Source organism: Leopardus geoffroyi, chromosome A2 (assembly GCF_018350155.1).
Source record: "Leopardus geoffroyi isolate Oge1 chromosome A2, O.geoffroyi_Oge1_pat1.0, whole genome shotgun sequence".
Classification (NCBI taxonomy): Eukaryota; Metazoa; Chordata; class Mammalia; order Carnivora; family Felidae; genus Leopardus; species Leopardus geoffroyi.
The window spans coordinates 65,833,386-65,850,824 of record NC_059331.1 but is presented as its reverse complement, the minus strand read 5'-3'; the positions used below and the strand labels follow the sequence as shown (position 1 = coordinate 65,850,824).

General features: G+C 52.2%; 1 protein-coding gene across 8 annotated transcripts in view; it reads left to right on the top strand.

Moving 5' to 3' along the window:
• Positions 1-8,967, top strand: part of GRB10 (growth factor receptor bound protein 10) — a 185,221-nt gene extending 176,254 nt beyond the window's left edge. For all 8 annotated transcript variants that reach the window (XM_045494287.1, XM_045494290.1, XM_045494291.1 and 5 more), the window contains 2 exons: positions 3,670-3,763; positions 6,035-8,967. In XM_045494287.1, the coding sequence (XP_045350243.1) occupies positions 3,670-3,763; positions 6,035-6,181 (241 nt within the window). In that variant the 3' untranslated portion in view covers positions 6,182-8,967. The remainder of the gene's footprint in view (positions 1-3,669; positions 3,764-6,034) is intronic.
• The last annotated feature ends 8,472 nt before the right edge of the window (positions 8,968-17,439 follow it).

The following is a 17,439-nucleotide window of genomic DNA, read 5'->3' as shown; positions in this document are numbered from 1 at the left end:
CGGCTCATGTCATTTCCTGCAGCATCTCTGGCTCTGTCCCCGACCCTCCCCACCCCTACCACTCCGCAGCCCCCGGTCTCCACCTCCCTCTGTCTGTACCCCACTCCTCCACTGGTGGAAGGAAACTTCTTTGTCCAGATTTGAGTTCTTTGTAGCTTTCCCTTCCCCCAGGGCAGAGAGAGGGGTCCCGTCCCGGGGCTCATGCAGCACTGTTCAGAGCCCTAGCAGTGCTCGCCAGCCACGGAGGAATCGTCTGTATACACCTCCTCAGATTTGACCAGTGCCCCTGTCGATCCTGGAAGCCAAGGTTCGTCCGTGGCTTCTGCTAGCTGTGTGACCCTGGGGAACCTGCTGACTTCTCTGTGTCCCACTTTCCACATCATGAAATGAGGACAGGGGTGCCTGGGCGGCTCAGTCGGTTGAGCGTCTGCCTCTTGGTGTTGGCTCAGGTCATGAGCCCGGGGTCGTGGGTTGAGCCCCGCGTCACAGTGTGGGGCCTGCTGGGGCTTCTCTCTCTCCCTCTTCCCCTCCCCTGCTCACATTCTCTCCTCCTCTTTCTCAAAGAAAAAAAAGAAAGAAATGAGGACATTGACAGGGTCACCGTTGGGGCTGAATGAGTCCATGTGTGCAGTGACCGTGACCGTGCTGTGACTCCGATCATGGTCAGGCCCTGGCACAGCCCGCTAGCTCCTGGGTCTCCACGAGCGCACTGGCGAGCACATCTGAAGGGGCTCCCCCCTGTACCTCGTCCTCACCACGTTCCTCTCTGTGCTGCATTCAAGACTTCCCGACCCGGCCACGTGTCGTGACATACAGTCTTCCCGCGGCCTGTCTTTACGCAGGGTCTGGGGTTTGCTGGTGGCAATCGCTGCCCCTTCGGGCTCCCGCGGGCCATGCGCTGTCGTGCGCGGGTCCATTTTCCCGGCAGCCAGTCTCCTTGTCGGGGCTGCGGGACGGGCGTCATGGAGCTGATCTGTGGCAGGTCTGGGAATCTTGCGGACTCCCAAGCCACGCGCTTTTCAGCCCACAGGCTCTGAGTTAGTAATAAGTGCCGGCAGGTGGCTGTTGGGCATGACCTATAAAACCCAAGCCTTTGGGGTCGCCTCAGGATTTCCCCGGGTCGAGCCCAAACATAGGCAGTGGGACAGTGCCCATTCCCCTGGCTACTCTGGGGCCACGAAGTGACAGGGAGCTAACTAAGGTGACAGAGACACCGAGCTTTCCCTGTCAGCCTGGAGCCCTAGAAGCTCCTGGGCTTCTCCCGGAAGGATGGATTCTTTGGAACGAAATCACCCCAAAGGCAGATCTTTGATGTAGACGAAGAACGGGGTGTGCGGCTCTGCCCAGGGGAGGGGGTAGGCCCCCTGGCCCCCTCGAGGTGCTGTGTGACGCCCACACCCCACGTGGGTCCTGCGATTCTTAGCACCGTCCCCCCCTGCCCACCCCTCGAGTCGTGGGACTCAGCTCTGGCTGGCGTCTCCCAGACGGTGTTCTGAAGAACATGCCTTCTGGAAATTCTAGAACACAGGGGTATGTGGTCCCCGTAAGGCGGGAAAACTGAGCTGGAGCCCCCAGGCGCTCACAGTGAATGTTCCCATTTTAAAGGCTCTGAGAAGACCTGTAGTAAAATAAAACATTTACTTGCTTTTTTAAAAAAATACTAATTTTTGAGAGAGAGAAAACACGAGCAGGGGGGGGGGCAGAGAGAGAGAGAGAGAGAGAGAGAGAGAGAATCCCAAGCAGGCTCTGCACTGTGAACACAGAGCCTGACGCAGGGCTGGATCCCACGACCCTGGGATCATGACCTTGAGCCGAAATTAAGAGTCAGACACTTAACCGACTAAGCCCCCCAGGCGCCCCTTCTTGGCCTCTTTGATACAGGACTTTCCAGTCTAGTTAGCTGCTTTCCGTCTTAACACTTCAGTCTGATGATGGCTTCACTGGTTGACTCAGAGTTTGGTTTTAATACCTTTGAAAAGCAGGCTTAGATCCGTGTCGCTTGGATGCTGGCGTTGGGACATTTTTCTCTTCCTTTCTCAGGTGCATTAACAGTCTTTGCAGCCACTGCCAGGTGTGCTCATGTGAAAGCAAAGACCAGTCCTTCTTTGTGCTTTTCTGATTTGTATGTGGTTTTTTTTTTTTTATCTTGAAATAAATTCCAAATCGTGGAAAAGTTGCCAGAGGAACGTAATGAATTCCTGTATGCGTTTTCTCAGATTCCCCAGCCGTCAACACGGTGGCCCGTTTGGTTTATCATAGTCTCTCTCCTCCCCTCCCTCCTCCTTTTTTTGTCTGAACCATTTGGGAGTAAGTTACAGCGTGATGTCCCTTGTCTCCTACTTATCCCAGTAGGAAATTTCTAAGAACAAGGACTTGTCTTATTACATAACCAGAGTACCGTTAGAAAAACCAGGAACTAGGGACGTCTGGGTGGCTCAGTCGGTTAAGCATCCGACTTCGGCCCAGGTCATGATCTCTCAGTTCGTGAGTTCTAGCCCCGCGTCAGGCTCTGCATTGACCGCTCGGAGCCTGGAGCCTGCTTCCAATTCTGTGTCTCCCTCTCTCTCTCTCTTCCCGTCCCCTGCTCGTGCTCTGTCTCTCTCTAAAAAATAAACATTTTTTAAAAAATTAAAAAAATTAGGAAGTAAACATCCGTGTGGTTCTGGTATCCAGTATGCACACTTAGTCCAACTTTTCCTAGTGGTTCTGATCACATCCTTTGTGGGAAAAGAAAAAAACCCTTAATTCTAAATACTCCCTACACGGTGTGTCTCTTTAGCCTTTCTGTCCTTTGTCGACACTTGGTCTGGGAAGAAGCCAGGAATTGCAGAGTGTCCCTTGGCTTGAACGCGTCTGGTCGCTCGGGGTTCAGCTGGGTCACCACTTTGCAGGAAGGGACATCGAGTCACTGGTGGTGCACAGTCAGGAGGATTGTCTCGTTCCCGGTGCAGGTGCCTCGAATGCTTGGTGGTGACGGTATTGACCGGGTTTCTCTGACGGACGGTCACCGTGTTTCCCTTTGTAATAAATACGTATTAGGGGGATGATGGTTTGAGTCTGAAAACACTGTTTTTCACCAATTTTCATCTGCTGATGTTCACGCCCATTAACAATCGTCTTGATCGGTGGTAACCTGCAAGACGGTTTCTAACCCATCGTTCCCGACCTAGTTAGCTTCCTTTCTGCTCTCAGGAAGCACTTTCTTCTCTCTGCTGTTAATTTCATCGTCTGTTTATTTGTAATATCTGTATATACTCACGGATTCCTGTTTTATCCTCTGGGTTATAACCTGTCACTTCTGATACTTAACCTCTGATGCTGCCTCCTGGATCATGACCCTTTGAACATATTACTTTCTGGCACAAAATGGTCCAGCTACATCATATTCTTTCCCTGCCGTGGCCCTTGAGTCCACTGCATCTCCAAGGAGCTCTGGGTCCTTTCACTGCAGGGTGATATTCAGAAACCAGGCTGGATGCGAGGTCCCTGCAGCCACCGCAGGCCACCCGGATACTAAGGCATCGTGGCTGCAAGCCTGTCTTAGCAGCAGGAGCAGGGAAATGTGTGAGTGTGTGTATATGCGTATGCACAGGTGCACACATATACCTACGCGTCTAAAAAGTCTGCATTTTAAAAGTTTACCATCAGCTGATCTTTTTCCATTCCCAGGCTTTTTCTCCTCCGAGACAGCCAGAGCAATCCAAAGGCTTTTGTGCTCACGCTGTGTCATCATCAGAAAATTAAAAATTTCCAGATCCTTCCTGTAAGTATCGGTCACATCACACCAAGCCTCGTTTTTGTTCGTTTTCTGGGTCCGTGCTTCCTGAATTTTCAAATTCCAAATGAACCAAACTACAGATCGATCGTTAGGCATCAGACAGGCCCAAGCTCACAAGAGGGATACTTGCAAGAGTCTCTGGAGAGGGCTGTTGTCTGACATTGGGGACGGCATTTCCGCAGAAATAATATTTAAAATGGTGGTGTCGCACTGAGGCCCACCCGTGTTGTAGCTGACTCGGCACCAATGGGGAGCAGCGAGGTCAGCTGGCGGGTGGACGTATGACAGAGCCGTGAGCCGGGGAGCCTGGCGCCGGGGCACGTGTGGCACAAGACAGGGTCTTCACGGTAGGTTTGACTCTCGGCCACTCGAATCTGAGGATTGGTCTGATTTATGCTGGTGTGTACCTGGTGACCCAAGAAAGTTGTAGAAACACTGACCCGTGGTCACATGGCCCCCAACGAGAAGTTGCATTGCACTTTCACTCGGTCCTTGGATCAGAAAACAGGAGCACCTCGGTGGCTCAGTCGGTTAAGCATCCGACTTCGGCTCAGGTCACGATTTATGGTTTGTGAGTTCGAGCCCCGCGTTGGGCTCTGTGCTGACAGTTCAGAGCCTGGAGCCTGCTTCAGATTCTGTGTCTCCCTTTCTGCTCCTCCCCGCTCACCCTCCCTCTCTCTCTCTCTCAAAAATAAACATTAAAAAGAAACAAAAAAAGAGTCTACCTTTGAACAGCTCTGAAAACATCATTACCAAATACGTCAGTCAGCACCATTTTTTTAAAGAAAATTTTTGTTAGATTTTTCACGCGTAAGTTCTGTCTCTCTTTGGTGTTCCAAAGCTCAGATTCTAGTTCATGACTGAGCGCTTCTGTGGGAGACGGCTGTCTGCACCTCCATGAAGCCACCATTCAGCTGGGGATACTATATGCAAAATTGACATTAGGTGTTTTACATAATTAAGTGACAGATTCTGCAGGTGGTAGTAACGTTGCTGAAATGTTTCCTGCGGGGCCCAAACCCAGGAAATATTCTGCCGAAAGAGGGGGATGACGTCTTTTCCTGTCAGGGATTCACAGTCTGGCGGCCATGGAAAGTTCCAGAAGGCTCGACATAACCGAATACATCTGTTTCACACTGTTGAGTCTGGTGTTTCTGAAGCTTGCCTGAGCCTAGGATTTTGGCATCCCAGGAGTCACACGGAGGCAGGAAACGCGGGCTGGAGAAGGTCTGGGCTGTCTGGGTAGCTTTTGTAGATCTGAGCAAGCCACCAGCCGGGCACGTCCTGTGGTACCCTCGCCTCTGGCTGTGTTTCGATGCCCTCGTTCTACAAATAAGGACAAGGAGAGCCCGAGAGCTGCCAGCGGCTCGCCCTAGACCCCAGTGGGAGGAAGGGACCGGGTCTGGCTCTGAGGCCAGGCTTCCCCAAGTCCATAAAGCATTCTGCGCAAACCTGGGAATCGTCAGCGAAGGAGAAGTGCTTCCTCCATGGTTCGTTCTGTTTACTGCTGCCTCCTGTTGTGGACACAGCGTTCTCGTTCTCTTCACCTGAGATCGAAAATCGAGTGAAAACGTATCTTACGGGTAGGCAGAGTGGGTAATGCCGTTCGCCCAAAGAACCCCAAATTCTAGAAGTTATCAGGGTAGCTTGAGATTTAGAGGAACAAGACCACAGCCCCTGTGCTTGAAAACGGGGTGTGTTGTGCATCCAGCAGTATTTTGGAGTCAAGAAGGGGTTCTGGGTTTACCACTGAGACATTTCAAGCCAGTTTGCTCCATGAGGATGACATCACTTGCAGCCTTTTTTTTTTTAAAAAAAAAAAAGTTTATTTATTGAAAGAGAGAGAGAGAGAGAATCCCGAGCGGGGTCTGCACGGTTAGCACAGAGCCCGACTGGGGGCTCGAACTCCCCAACTGAGAGATCATGACCTGAGCTGAAATCAAGAGCGGGAGCCTAACCCACCGAGCCCCCCCCCCCCCCCCCCCCGCACCATGCGCCCCAGAGCTCTGCAGTCCTTGAATGTCACCTTCGCAGAGTTCAACCTGGCGTCAGGAAAGTCGTTCGCTGTGGGAGGGACCGCGGAGTGCCCCCCACCCCCCACCTTGATAAAAAATAGCCACCAAACACGCGGGGGGCTGGGGAGGCGCTTTCCGCAGCTGCTCTTACCAGCGACGCCTTGCGGTGACCCCACACTCGCGCCGCCGCGTTCCCCGAGGGGCGGCCGCTAACGTGGTGAGTGTTCTCATGTCCCCGTAGTGCGAGGATGACGGGCAGATCTACTTCAGCCTTGACGACGGGAACACCAAGTTCTCGGACCTGATCCAGCTCGTGGACTTCTACCAGCTCAACAAAGGAGTCCTGCCTTGCAAACTGAGGCACCACTGCATCCGCGTGGCCTTATGACCTCACACTGACTCTCGGCGGAGCCTGGAGGAAGCTGACACTGGAACGAGGGAAGGGGATGTACGTCGCGAAGAGCACACGTCTGTTGTTCTGCACCCTGGGGAGGGCGGGGGGTGGGGGGTGGGTCCGTCGGGGCCGGCCGCCCAGGACGGACCGGTCGCTGGACGGGACGGTGATTTGCTGCTGCGGAGTCGGCAGGAGCGTCTCCCTCCGCACCGGCGCGATCAGGGAGGCGCCGGAGAGCATGTGCAGGTGGGAGAGGAAACCGGAGCGATGGTCTCGGCTGGGCCACGTCGGAACCAGAACCGGAGACGAGTAATTGGAAGTGAACTCTTGCCCTGGAATAATCTTGACAATTAAAACTGATATGTTTACTTTTTTTGTATCGATCACTTTTTGCACTCCTTCTTTGTTTTCAATATTGTACTCGGCCTCTGTCAGAGGGGGTGTGGCGTCCAGTGCGCAGGCTCCAGAGACTGGCTGCGGGGTGGGGGGGGCCCGCACCCTGGTTGTTGCCGGAGGGTGGTGCCGGCCCTGTGCAGTTGCCGGGGGCAGATTCGGCTCCCAGGTCACAAACCACCCCCAGCCCCTCCCAGAATACTTGAAGAGCTTCTTTTTTTAAAATAAATAAAAGGTGTCACCTGTGGTAGGCATTTGGCACGTTTTGTGGACACAGGCAACCACGTCTGTCGGTCATTCCCCTATGCACAGATGTCCTGCACACCTGTTACCTGTGTGTCCTATCCTCCACAGTTCAGGAGACCTGGGTTGTTTGTTTGTTTGTTTGTTTGTTTTGGAAAATGCTCTGTTCCACAACACGGCAGCGGGCCCCTTAGCTGGACGCAGGGAGCGTCCCCGGGACACACCGGGCACGCAGGGCCGGCCGCTGGGGGCCCCCTTTCAGCCTGTTCTAGGGCGATCGCTGCCTTACTCTTAAACCCCCCCGCCCCCACCGTGGCTGGGTCCCTTCCTGGCTCTTGTCCCTCTCGGGGGTTGAAGGATCTAAAAGGAAAATGGCACTTGGTTGACTTCCCGCTGTGGCCCGGGGGTTTCCATGGTGATAAAGACGGAAACATTGGAAAGGGCATGTCTGCAGCCTGGCATTTAAAGGTCTTCGCTCCATAGCCTCCATTCTCTGAAAACCCCCTTGAGCCCGTGCACGCGGGGGCTCCCCCTCAGACAGCTGGCGCTCAGAAGTACCTCACAGCAGTCCTAGGCATTGAAGAGTCTTATCAACGCACCCTGTTTACCCCTCTGGGGGGCTGAGTCACACGGGGATGGGGGGGCTGGAGTGTCCCTCTGCACGCCCCTTAGCAGAGTCACCAGGTGTGAGAGTGGCCGTGTCCTTCCCTTCGGTCTCTGCAGAGCAGAAAGTTCTCCCTTGACAGGCGTACAGATTAGTGTGGTGAAAATGGTCCCCTTTTCTGAGATCAGTCACCACACGTGACTGGTCCTCTGGATGGGTGCCAGCCACTAGGTGGCCTGGCCCTGACCCAGCACCATGCCCCTAGAGGAATGTGCCCACGGTGTGGGACACATGTGGCCGGCTTCAGTGACACAGATGCCCTCGAAGGAACTCTAGGGTCTAGAAACACTGTATTTCACTTTACAGGTCTCACTCTACTCGTCTTCCGTGAAACGTCTACTTACACAAATACAGACTTTGTGGTAAAACGTTTTGAACCATAAACGCTCAGCTGCGTTCTCTTCTTTCTGTGGCCACTTCTGTCTTTCAGACTATTGACAAGTAGGTAATTCTCAAGTCCTACCTGGCGGCAAGCTTCCGGGGCCCTTCACCTTGGATCGGCTCTTTATTCGTACAGTTCGACATTTTTCTTTTCACCGGTTGGAAGCCGAACCTTAAAAAAGTTCTATGATTTCTTTTTCCTTTTTTTTTTTCTCTTTACATAGACCAGTAAGACGAGACTCTCACGGCCCTCTCCGATAGCATCCACAGCATTTTGTATTTATAAACCTGCCTTTTATTTAAAAAGAAGACAAAAGCTGGCCTCTGACGCAGTCTGTGTGTCGCCGGTTTGACGTAGTCTTTTGGACCTCCCTGGCCGCGGTCAAGTGCTGGAGGGTGGGACCCCCACCCCCCAGTCTGCAGCTGTCTCACTGCTGGGCCTGGTGGCTGGGAGTTCCCCCCGAAAGCAGCCGGTCCCTCAAGGATGTGGGCGTCCGGCCCAGCCACTCAGGGGCTGAAGGACGTTCAACTTTTATTTTTATATTTAGATGACATGAATGTAAATGGGACAGCTCAGGGTCATTTTAGAGCCTGTTGACTTTTTAATCTCTCTGCCTGTGATTTTCCTCTCCGAAGTCGAAAACCCCACATAGCAACCTGGACTTTGTTGGGAAGGAAATACCAAATGCCTCGGGGATTCAAGGTTCATGGGTGAGCTCTGTTCCCTTCGGTCATTAAGTTCTAGAATGTTGTTTTGTTCGCTAAACCGTGAAGAAATACGTGCCTCAGTCTAGCTGTTTGGTCCTCTCTTTTCTGCACTTAATACCTGACGGTTTGACCAAGAGACTCACCTTTGCGGGGCGGGACCTGCTCGCGGTGGATGGCGATGTCACAGCACAAGCAGTGGTCTGACCTGTAAACATTTTCAGGGAATGCAGAAACGGTTCAGGGACAAAACCTTTATTCCACGTGCTTTGCTCCTTTCTGTACATAGCTCTGCGGCTTGTGAACCTAATTGTAAACGTTCAGGTATTTTTGTACAAATAAGGGACTTGACGTTCTGTTTCTTGTAATTAGAAATAAACATTACTGTAGCGTTCTTCATTTTCCACGGCTCGTGTGTCTGTTTCTGTGTTTTGAAACCCTCCAGCTGGGCAGCCCCTAAAAACCTTTGGAAATCACATAGACTACCAGCAGTGTGCTTCTCGGCGCTGGTCAAACACGAGTTGGAAAGGAACTGACGTGTGACGCACGAGCCCGCGTGGCCCTGTTGAGAGACTCTGGACTCCGGTGACACAGGCCAGGTGCCTCCGTGTTGGTGCCAGGATCCTCTCTGCGGCCTCTTCCCCCTGCACCCACACCGCAGAATCGCACGCCTCGGGGTGCTTCGGAGGTAGTCTGATCTCCACGCAAGTTTTGCAGACACCTCAAGAGACTCATGGATGTTTGTCTCTGCGAAATCCAGTGGCTTTGTTCCCGCTGCGGTGGGACAGAGCTGGGTTTTCTAGTCAAATAAGAAGTTGGTAGAAAGATCAAGGGAACGAATGCCCCGGGTCTCTGCTGCCCCAGGACCTCACTTGAGGGACCCCGGTGGGTGTACCCCTGACCCGTACTCAGGCCTGACTCACCGCCTCCCGTCCCACCCCGGGCAGAGAGTGAGGGAATACTGTCACGAGCCAGGCTTATCCACCAGCAGGGGCACAGCTGTGGCATTTGATCCCCTGTCATTTGTTTTCAGAATCCGGGTCCCTGATTTCTGCTCGTCCCCTATGAGGCAGGCCCGTCTCGGGAGGAAGAGTAGTAGGAAGGATTTGATCTTGGTGTGCTCGCGAGACGGGTGTGTGTGACGCGATCACGGTGGGGCTGGGGCGTGATCAGGTGTGGGGAGTCTGTGTTGTGGGCTGGGGTGTGTCCATAGTGCAGGAGACAAGAATCAGACGGGTGGGGGGAGGGGGCACGTGGAGGGGGGCAGAGAGGGAGACTGGACCAGGCTGCTAGGTGCCGTGACACCAGAGTGTGCTGGAGTGGGGTTGTGGGGGCACCATGGCAAGGAAGAACCTCCTGTTTCCGTCCACCCAGAGCCCAAGGTAGGGGAGGAACCACCCGGCCGGGGTCTGAGATGTGGATCTCATGGTCCCTCCAAAGAAGATGATGTAAGCCATTAGGAGAGGAACAGGCGGGCCAAAGGGCCAACTTGATCTGGGTCGTGTTTGTTATTGGTTTTTAAAACATATTTTGAGTGATGACTAAAGCCACAGGAAGGGATTTTAATGATTAAAAGAAAAACAAAACAAAACATGAGCTTGTTAACTGTCAAAAGTAAACTGTCTTACAGCTTTGGGTTTTCAGATGGTAAACTCAGTATCCCCCCTCCCCCCATCTCATACCGGAAGCTGTACATTAACAAGAAGGGCAGGAAACACATGAAGCCTCAATCATTTTGCAGGGTTAGGCTTTGTCTGTCATCCCACAGTAGACGACGGGGCCGCTCACCTGGGGTGGCAAAGACCACAGACGGACATCTGTGGCTGCAGGTCTCAGCATGGCCAGCAGAGGGCACTCCAAGACACATGGGGCACCGGAGGGAACCCTAGTGACCCTTTCTGGGAAGCCTAGAATAAGCGCGGGGTTGACATTGATCGGTAAGTGTCATCCGCCACCCCCAGGAGAGAGTGTGCGCTTTCCCTCTGTAGATACATCAAAATCTTGTTTGATCTCTGGAAATGTTTCCTGAATTACATCTGTGTATATTTTTGTCCCGTCACTGCACAGGGCAGGTCTTTTTTCAAAGACAGCAATTATGTGTGTGTTGGGTCCCCTTGACCTGCATTCCAATACCTTTGCTTTTTCTCAAACCCTCTTAACTCACTTCCCTTTGGCTTATCTACTGTGGCTCCAACATGTCCTCCGGGTCACGGAGGATGTTTCTGTGGGATCCCTTCTCTTGCTGCCTCCATGCGGACTCCACCGCCAGGAAGTCTGTGTATGGCCCTCCCACTTCTCCTTAACATTTGTTTATTTTGAGAGAGAGAAAGAGAGAGCATGAGCGGGGGGGGGGGGGAGCACAGAGGGAGAGAGAGAATCCCAAGCAGGCTCCACGATGTCAGCGTGGGGAACCCCATACGGGGCTCGAAACCATGAACTGTGAGATCACGACCCAAGCCGAAGTCAAGAGTTGGACGCTTAACCGGCCAAGCCACCCAGGCGCCTCTCTCCTGCCTGTGTTTAGAGCCGTGTCCCTTGCCTTGAATATACTCCTTGAATGCGCCCATCTCTGCTTTGAGCTTCTGTGATCTGATTGCTTGATTTCTTTTTAAGTTTATATTATATGTGGTTGCAATTTCAATCTAGCCCATGGCAGTGTTTTTCCAGTGAGCACTCTTTACCGTTTGATGTTTTTCCTGTCATTTTCTCCCTTTATCTTTGGGTCTCTTCACGGAACGTTGGTGCTGCTTCTCGGAGTAAAGTGAGTTCTTCTTGGACTCCCATTTATAGGAAGTTGGTGTGGGGAAGAAGACACGGGTTGTGTTTGAGACCAGAGGACAAAAACGAATACGTAGTACGTATGTGAATTCCACAACCATGACAACACAAGCTGCTGAAGTTGATCATCCAGCTAACTCTTCTCTCTGCCTCTGGGCCCGCACACCTTCCAGAGAAATCTCCTAAAATGATACATTAATTTGCAGAAGAATTTTTTTTTTCCTTGGTTGGTCTACTGCAAGTTACCACAATGTCATTTTGGAGAATTAGGGAATTTGGTTATTTGAAATAAGAATGACAAATCCTCTTAGAGAAGAAAAGCTCTATGGTAACTGTATACTCAGACACGCGCGCACACACACACACACACGCCTCATTGTCTATGGGAGCTGTGCTCAAGGAGGCACAGAGTCCAGGGGCACCTGGGTGGCTCAGTCCGTTAAGCGTCCGACTTCTGCTCAGGTCGTGATCTCGCGGTTCGTGGGTTTGAGCCCCACGTCGAGCTCTGTGCTGACAGCTCGGAGCCTGGAGCCTGCTTCGGATTCTGTGTCTCCCTCTCTCTCTGCCCCTCCCCTGTTCACACTGTCTCTCTCCTTCAAAAATAAATAAACATTAAAAAAAAATTTTTTTTAATGGAGGCCCGGAGTCCAGCTGGGAGATGCGTGGGTGAAGGATGAACGTGGGGGTGACCACAGGTAGACAGAGAGCGTGGTGTTTTCTAGTGTGTGCAGTCCAATATGCTACCACTAAGTACGCACACCTATTTAAATTTTAATTCTAATTCACAAAAATAAAATGAAAAGTTCTGTTCCAGGTGACCCTGGCCACATATTAAGCTCTCAACAGCCACAAGTGGCTAGGGGCCGCCATGATGATCCGTGTGGACACAGAACGTCGCCAGCATTGCAGAAAGTTCTGGCGGGCAGCACTGGTCTGGATGACTGATAGCAAACACTTACGTTACAGAAGTGGCCGTGGATGATGAGACCAAGGAGGGTCCGCTTTCGAGTCAGTCTCTTGTGTCTGGTTGATGCTCTGAATCGGCAAAACTCAGCCTCAGACCCAAGGCTAAGGGCACCCCCGCCGAAGTCACACCTGTGCCTCAACCCCCGCGGAAGACACACGAGCTTCCCTTGTGCTGCACCAGGATGACGCTGTCCACGGCCTTCATTCGGCTCTGGCCCACCTTGCTTTCCAGTTATAACTTGGAGTAATTTCGCGTCACACACGGGTATCATGTATAGAACTTAGCGGTGTCTGCTTGGCCCGTCCTCCATCGCACACCCCCGGAGGTAAAGGACTTCCCAATCTGGGAAGATGGGTACCAGATGGTACCCAGACCATCTGGTACCACTCTGGAGTGAGCCAGCGCTGGGAGAGTTTCATTTGCTATGGCCTAAGTTACTCCATCAGTGACTGTCCCCCCAGACTGAGTGTAATTTTAGTGCCTAAATATAAAGTGTGTGTTTGAACACAAGGGCCCTTGGTGCAAGCAGAAACCACGCTGCTACTCATCTGAAGAGGTGGTGACCTCTGTCCCCGTAGGAGTCAAGAACAGGACGTGTAGGGCTTCTTGAGAGATGGTTTCGCGTGAGCAATCATGTTGCAAACAGGGATCATTCTTGATGGCTTTACAGAATTCAGAACGAGTCCCTCCCTGGACAAAACCGGTCCCTGTTTGTGAGCGAACGCAGGCCGTCCTGAAGGGAGCACCGTGGGGCTTCTCCCAGCCCACCAGTTCCGAAAGTAGGCCATTCTTGGCACATTTTTACATTAGAGGGAGGGGGCTTGCGTTGTGTTTTATTTTGTGCAAAGCAAGTAAAGTGGTATTGGTATTTTGTTACTGCACTCTTTGACAGTTTTTTTTTTTTCTTTTTTTTTTTTATTTTTGGGACAGAGAGAGACAGAGCATGAACAGGGGAGGGGCAGAGAGAGAGGGAGACACAGAATCGGAAACAGGCTCCGGGCTCTGAGCCATCAGTCCAGAGCCTGACGCGGGGCTCGAACTCACGGACCGCGAGATCATGACCTGGCTGAAGTCGGACGTTTAACCGACTGCGCCACCCAGGCGCCCTCTTTCACAGTTTTATACAAAATATGACTGCACCGTATTTCTGAGCTGGCTGAGGCTTTTCCCTGGGGTGACTTTGAACCTAGGTGATCCACGTTAGTGCTGTTTAAGTCTCAGTCCTGCTAGAAGCTTAGACTCCACGAGGGGTGCCTGGGTGGCTCAGTTGGTTAAGCGTCTGACTCTTGACTTCGGCTCAGGTCACGATCTCATGGTTTTGTGGGTTTGAGCCCCGCATCAGGCTCTGCGCTGACGACACGGAGCCCGCTTGGGATTCTCTCTCCCCCGCTCTCTCTGCTCCTCCCCCGCTGGCTCTCTCTCTCTCTCTTTCTCTCAAAAACTTAAAAAAAAAAATATTAGACGCCACAAACTACGCCAAACTTACCGTCTGACCCTTCTCTCCCAAATGGGTACCTTCAGGCATGGGTACAGGGGCATTCCTGGCCTCCCTCCTGGGGGTTCGGGTTTAGTGGGTTCCGTGAATGTGCCTGGTACCAGGCACCACGTGACCGGGAACAGCTCCCACTGGGAAGGGGGATTCTGGAGGCTTTCAAGAGAACAGGCTTGTGCCCTCTGCTATGCTGTAGCAGCAGACCTTGGGTAATCATTTAACACACTGTAAAAGGAGGCTTAGGACTGGAACAAGCACAAGGCAGGGGACTCTCGCGTTGTCCCCGCTGAGAGCCTCTGTCATCCATCCACTCTGGAAGACGGGCCACCCACACAGACTCTGTCCACCTCCCAGGGGAGGCTCAGAAGGAGCGTGCCACCGTCACACATTAGCGCGCCTGTCGTCCGTTTGCAAGCGGAAGAGGGGATCACATAGTCTGCTCAGCCATCAGAGCCGCTGAAGGGCGCTGGGGCCGCGGGGCCCCACGCTGGCGTGCCAGGCACCCCTCCCAGGCCACGGCCTTGTCACTCACCAGCTGGAAATAATACGGAAATGGAAGCAAGAGGGGCCCCCCGGGGGGCTCAGTCAGTGAAGCGTCCGCCTTCGGCTCAGGTCATGATCTCACGGTTCGTGGGTTCGAGCCCCGCGTCGGGCTCTGTGCTGACGGCTCGGAGCCTGGAGCCCGCTTCGGATTCCGTGTCTCCCTCTCTCTCTGATCTTCCCTGCTTGCTCTGTCTCTCTCTCAAAAATAAACATTAGAAAAAGATTTTTTAATGGAAGAGAGAAATTCATGGAAGGAAAACCACAAATAGCTAAGGAACGTGTGAATATCATTTTTTTAATTCAATAAAAAATAAAAATAGGAATAGCAGGTTGCTGGTCAGGGTTGCCTTCTCTAACTCTGTGCTCATTGTATCCCCCTCAATTTCGGATTTTCCAAGTCTTGACCTCTTTTATTCCTCTGGAAAGAGACTATCCGTAGTGGCTTTTGAAGCTTTGACTACGAGCTACGGTAAGAAATGCATTCATCGTGTGCCGGGGTGCGCTCACACACATACAGTTAAACCTTGGTTTGCAAGCATGATTCATTCCGGAAACACGCTTGTCATCCAAATCACTTGTAAATCAAAGCGAATTTCCAGAAGCAGTGGCTCAGTTGTGATCATGTGGCGTTCGGTGTCACATGCGACCCGTGTTGCAAGACATCGCTCGTTTATCAAGTTAAAACGTTTACTCCTCTTGCAGAACCCTCGCAGAACAAGTTCGTCGCAGTCCGAGGTTTTACTGTCATTGAAACAGAAGTTTTGGAAAATAGTGTTTCCCTTCTCCAGTGCAACACCTCTCTTTCTGATTGGATTCTACTTCATCTTTTAAAATGCTGGCCATGACCCCTTCAAGAGTGATTTCGGGATCCAACAGTGATTTGAAAACCTGAGCTGGAGAAAAGCACAGAGTTGAAGGATTTACACCACCCACGTCTGACCCCTACTTTGAAGTTACAGCAAATCAAGACTGTATTATTGGGGAAAGAACAGAGAGATCGATGGAACACAACAGAGCACCCAGAAGTAGACCCCCCCCATCAATATCATCAACTGATCTTGGGGCGCCTGGGGGTGCTCAGTGGGTTGAGCGTCCAACTATGGCTCAGGTCATGATCTCGCGGCTCGTGGGTTCGGGCCCCGTGTCGGGCTCTGTGCTGACAGCTCAGAGCCTGGAGCCTGCTTCGGATTCTGTGTTTCTCTCTCTCTGCACCTCCTCTGCTCACACACTCTCTCTCTCTCAAAAATAAATAAAATTTTAAAAATAAAAAAAATATATATATATATAATCAACTGATCTTTGACAAAGGAACAAAAGCAACACAGTGGAGAAAGATGGTCCCTTCAACTGTTCTTGATGGAACAAGCAGATGTCCATGTGCAAAACAGCAAATCAAGACCCAGTCCCCACACCCTTCCCAAGCGCTAACTCACGGGGACCACAGACCTGAATATAAAATGCAAAACTATAAAACCCCTGAAAGGTAGCATAGGAGAAAATCCAGATGAATATAGAATTTGGTAATGACTTCTTAGCTATGGCAGCAAAGGTGAGATCCGTGAAGGTAAGAATCGACAAGCTAGACTTCAATGACATTTAAAACACTTTCGGAACGCCTGGGTGGCTCAGCTCGTTGAGAGTCCGACTCCTGATTTTGGCTCAGGTCATGATCTCTGGGTTGTGAGACCAAGCCCTGCGTTGGGCTCCACACAGTGTGGAGCCTGCTTGGGATTTTCTCTCCCTCTGCCCCTGCATCTCTCTCTCTCTCTCTCTCTCTCTCTCTCTCAAGAAATATAAATAAAAAACCCTCTGCTCTGCAAAAAAAAAACACAAAACTGATCTTCTCACCAGCTCCTAAGCTAAGTGGCTTTTCCAGAAAAACTCAACATTGGTTCTGACATTGTAACTCTTCCTATCAGAGGGTCATCTGGGACCCAGACAACCATAACCCTAACTCAAAAGGCCAAACATTGGCGATGTGGAACTGCATCACCCAAGGAGATCATCCACTGGGGAGACTGGCGTGGGTCTGCTGCCCTATCGCATCAGGAGATGGCAGTGGCCAACTGCTCTCTACACGTAGCTTGGCCACTTCTGGGCTTAGAACTTGATGGTCATGCCTCAAACCACTCATGCTAGAGGGGCAGGAAGCTGTGCGTCGCAGAAATGTCACAGAGCTGCCCAAGTGGACGTTGCGTGCCCGGTTCCGTCTGGAAGCAGCAGCTGAAAGCTTGTGGGCATCGTGGCGGCCTTGGACAAGTGTGCCTGAACTCAACTGAGTAGTACAAGGTTCTTGCTGGGATAGAATCAGCCCGTGATCCTGGCGGGATGATCTCTGGAGCCAGTACCCCCACCATATGCAGCTCTTAACAACGATGGTGACTCATGAGCCACTGGACCAGGCCCTCCAGCTGCAGGGTCAGGGTACCCGTTCCCCGCCCCACCCCCCGTAGGTGGGTCCTCTGCCAACACACATTCTGACTGGTTACTTTGTGCTTCCTTGCCAGGCAAGCTTTCCTTTGACGGACACCTTTCTTCGGATGCGTGTTTTCTTTTACCAAGTCAGGCGTCTTGTTAAAGGTGCTTCTCAATGTCAGTGCACACCTGTGCGCTCACTTCAAGGACACTGTCACTCTGTAGCGGATGTCACAGTGGACACGCGACTTGCCACTCACTGGGAGAGGGCTGCCTCGCCTGAACGGGCTCTTGAGCTCCAAGCTGCGGCGTGAAGTTGAAAACGCGTTCTCTTGAAACGCGTGAGTTTGGGTGGCAGAACGACAACTACCTGAGATTTACATCCTCCTGTGAACACACCTCCAAAGCAGACACGTGAATACAAGACTTCGTGGAGGGATGATGCCAGATGCTGTCTATGACTTAGTACCTCTGAGCACACAGCTGCCGACGCCCGTGACTCTGCCACGGGCTGTCCCCGGTCACCAGCGCTGGCTCTGTAGATGTGAGGGGTGTTCAGGGGGAACGACCCCCCCCCCCACCAGGGGAATGTCTTGTACCGGCTTCTGGAGTCCCAAAGGCACATTTCAGCTCGAGCTGTGCACACTGGTGACCAGTGTGAAAACGGGCCC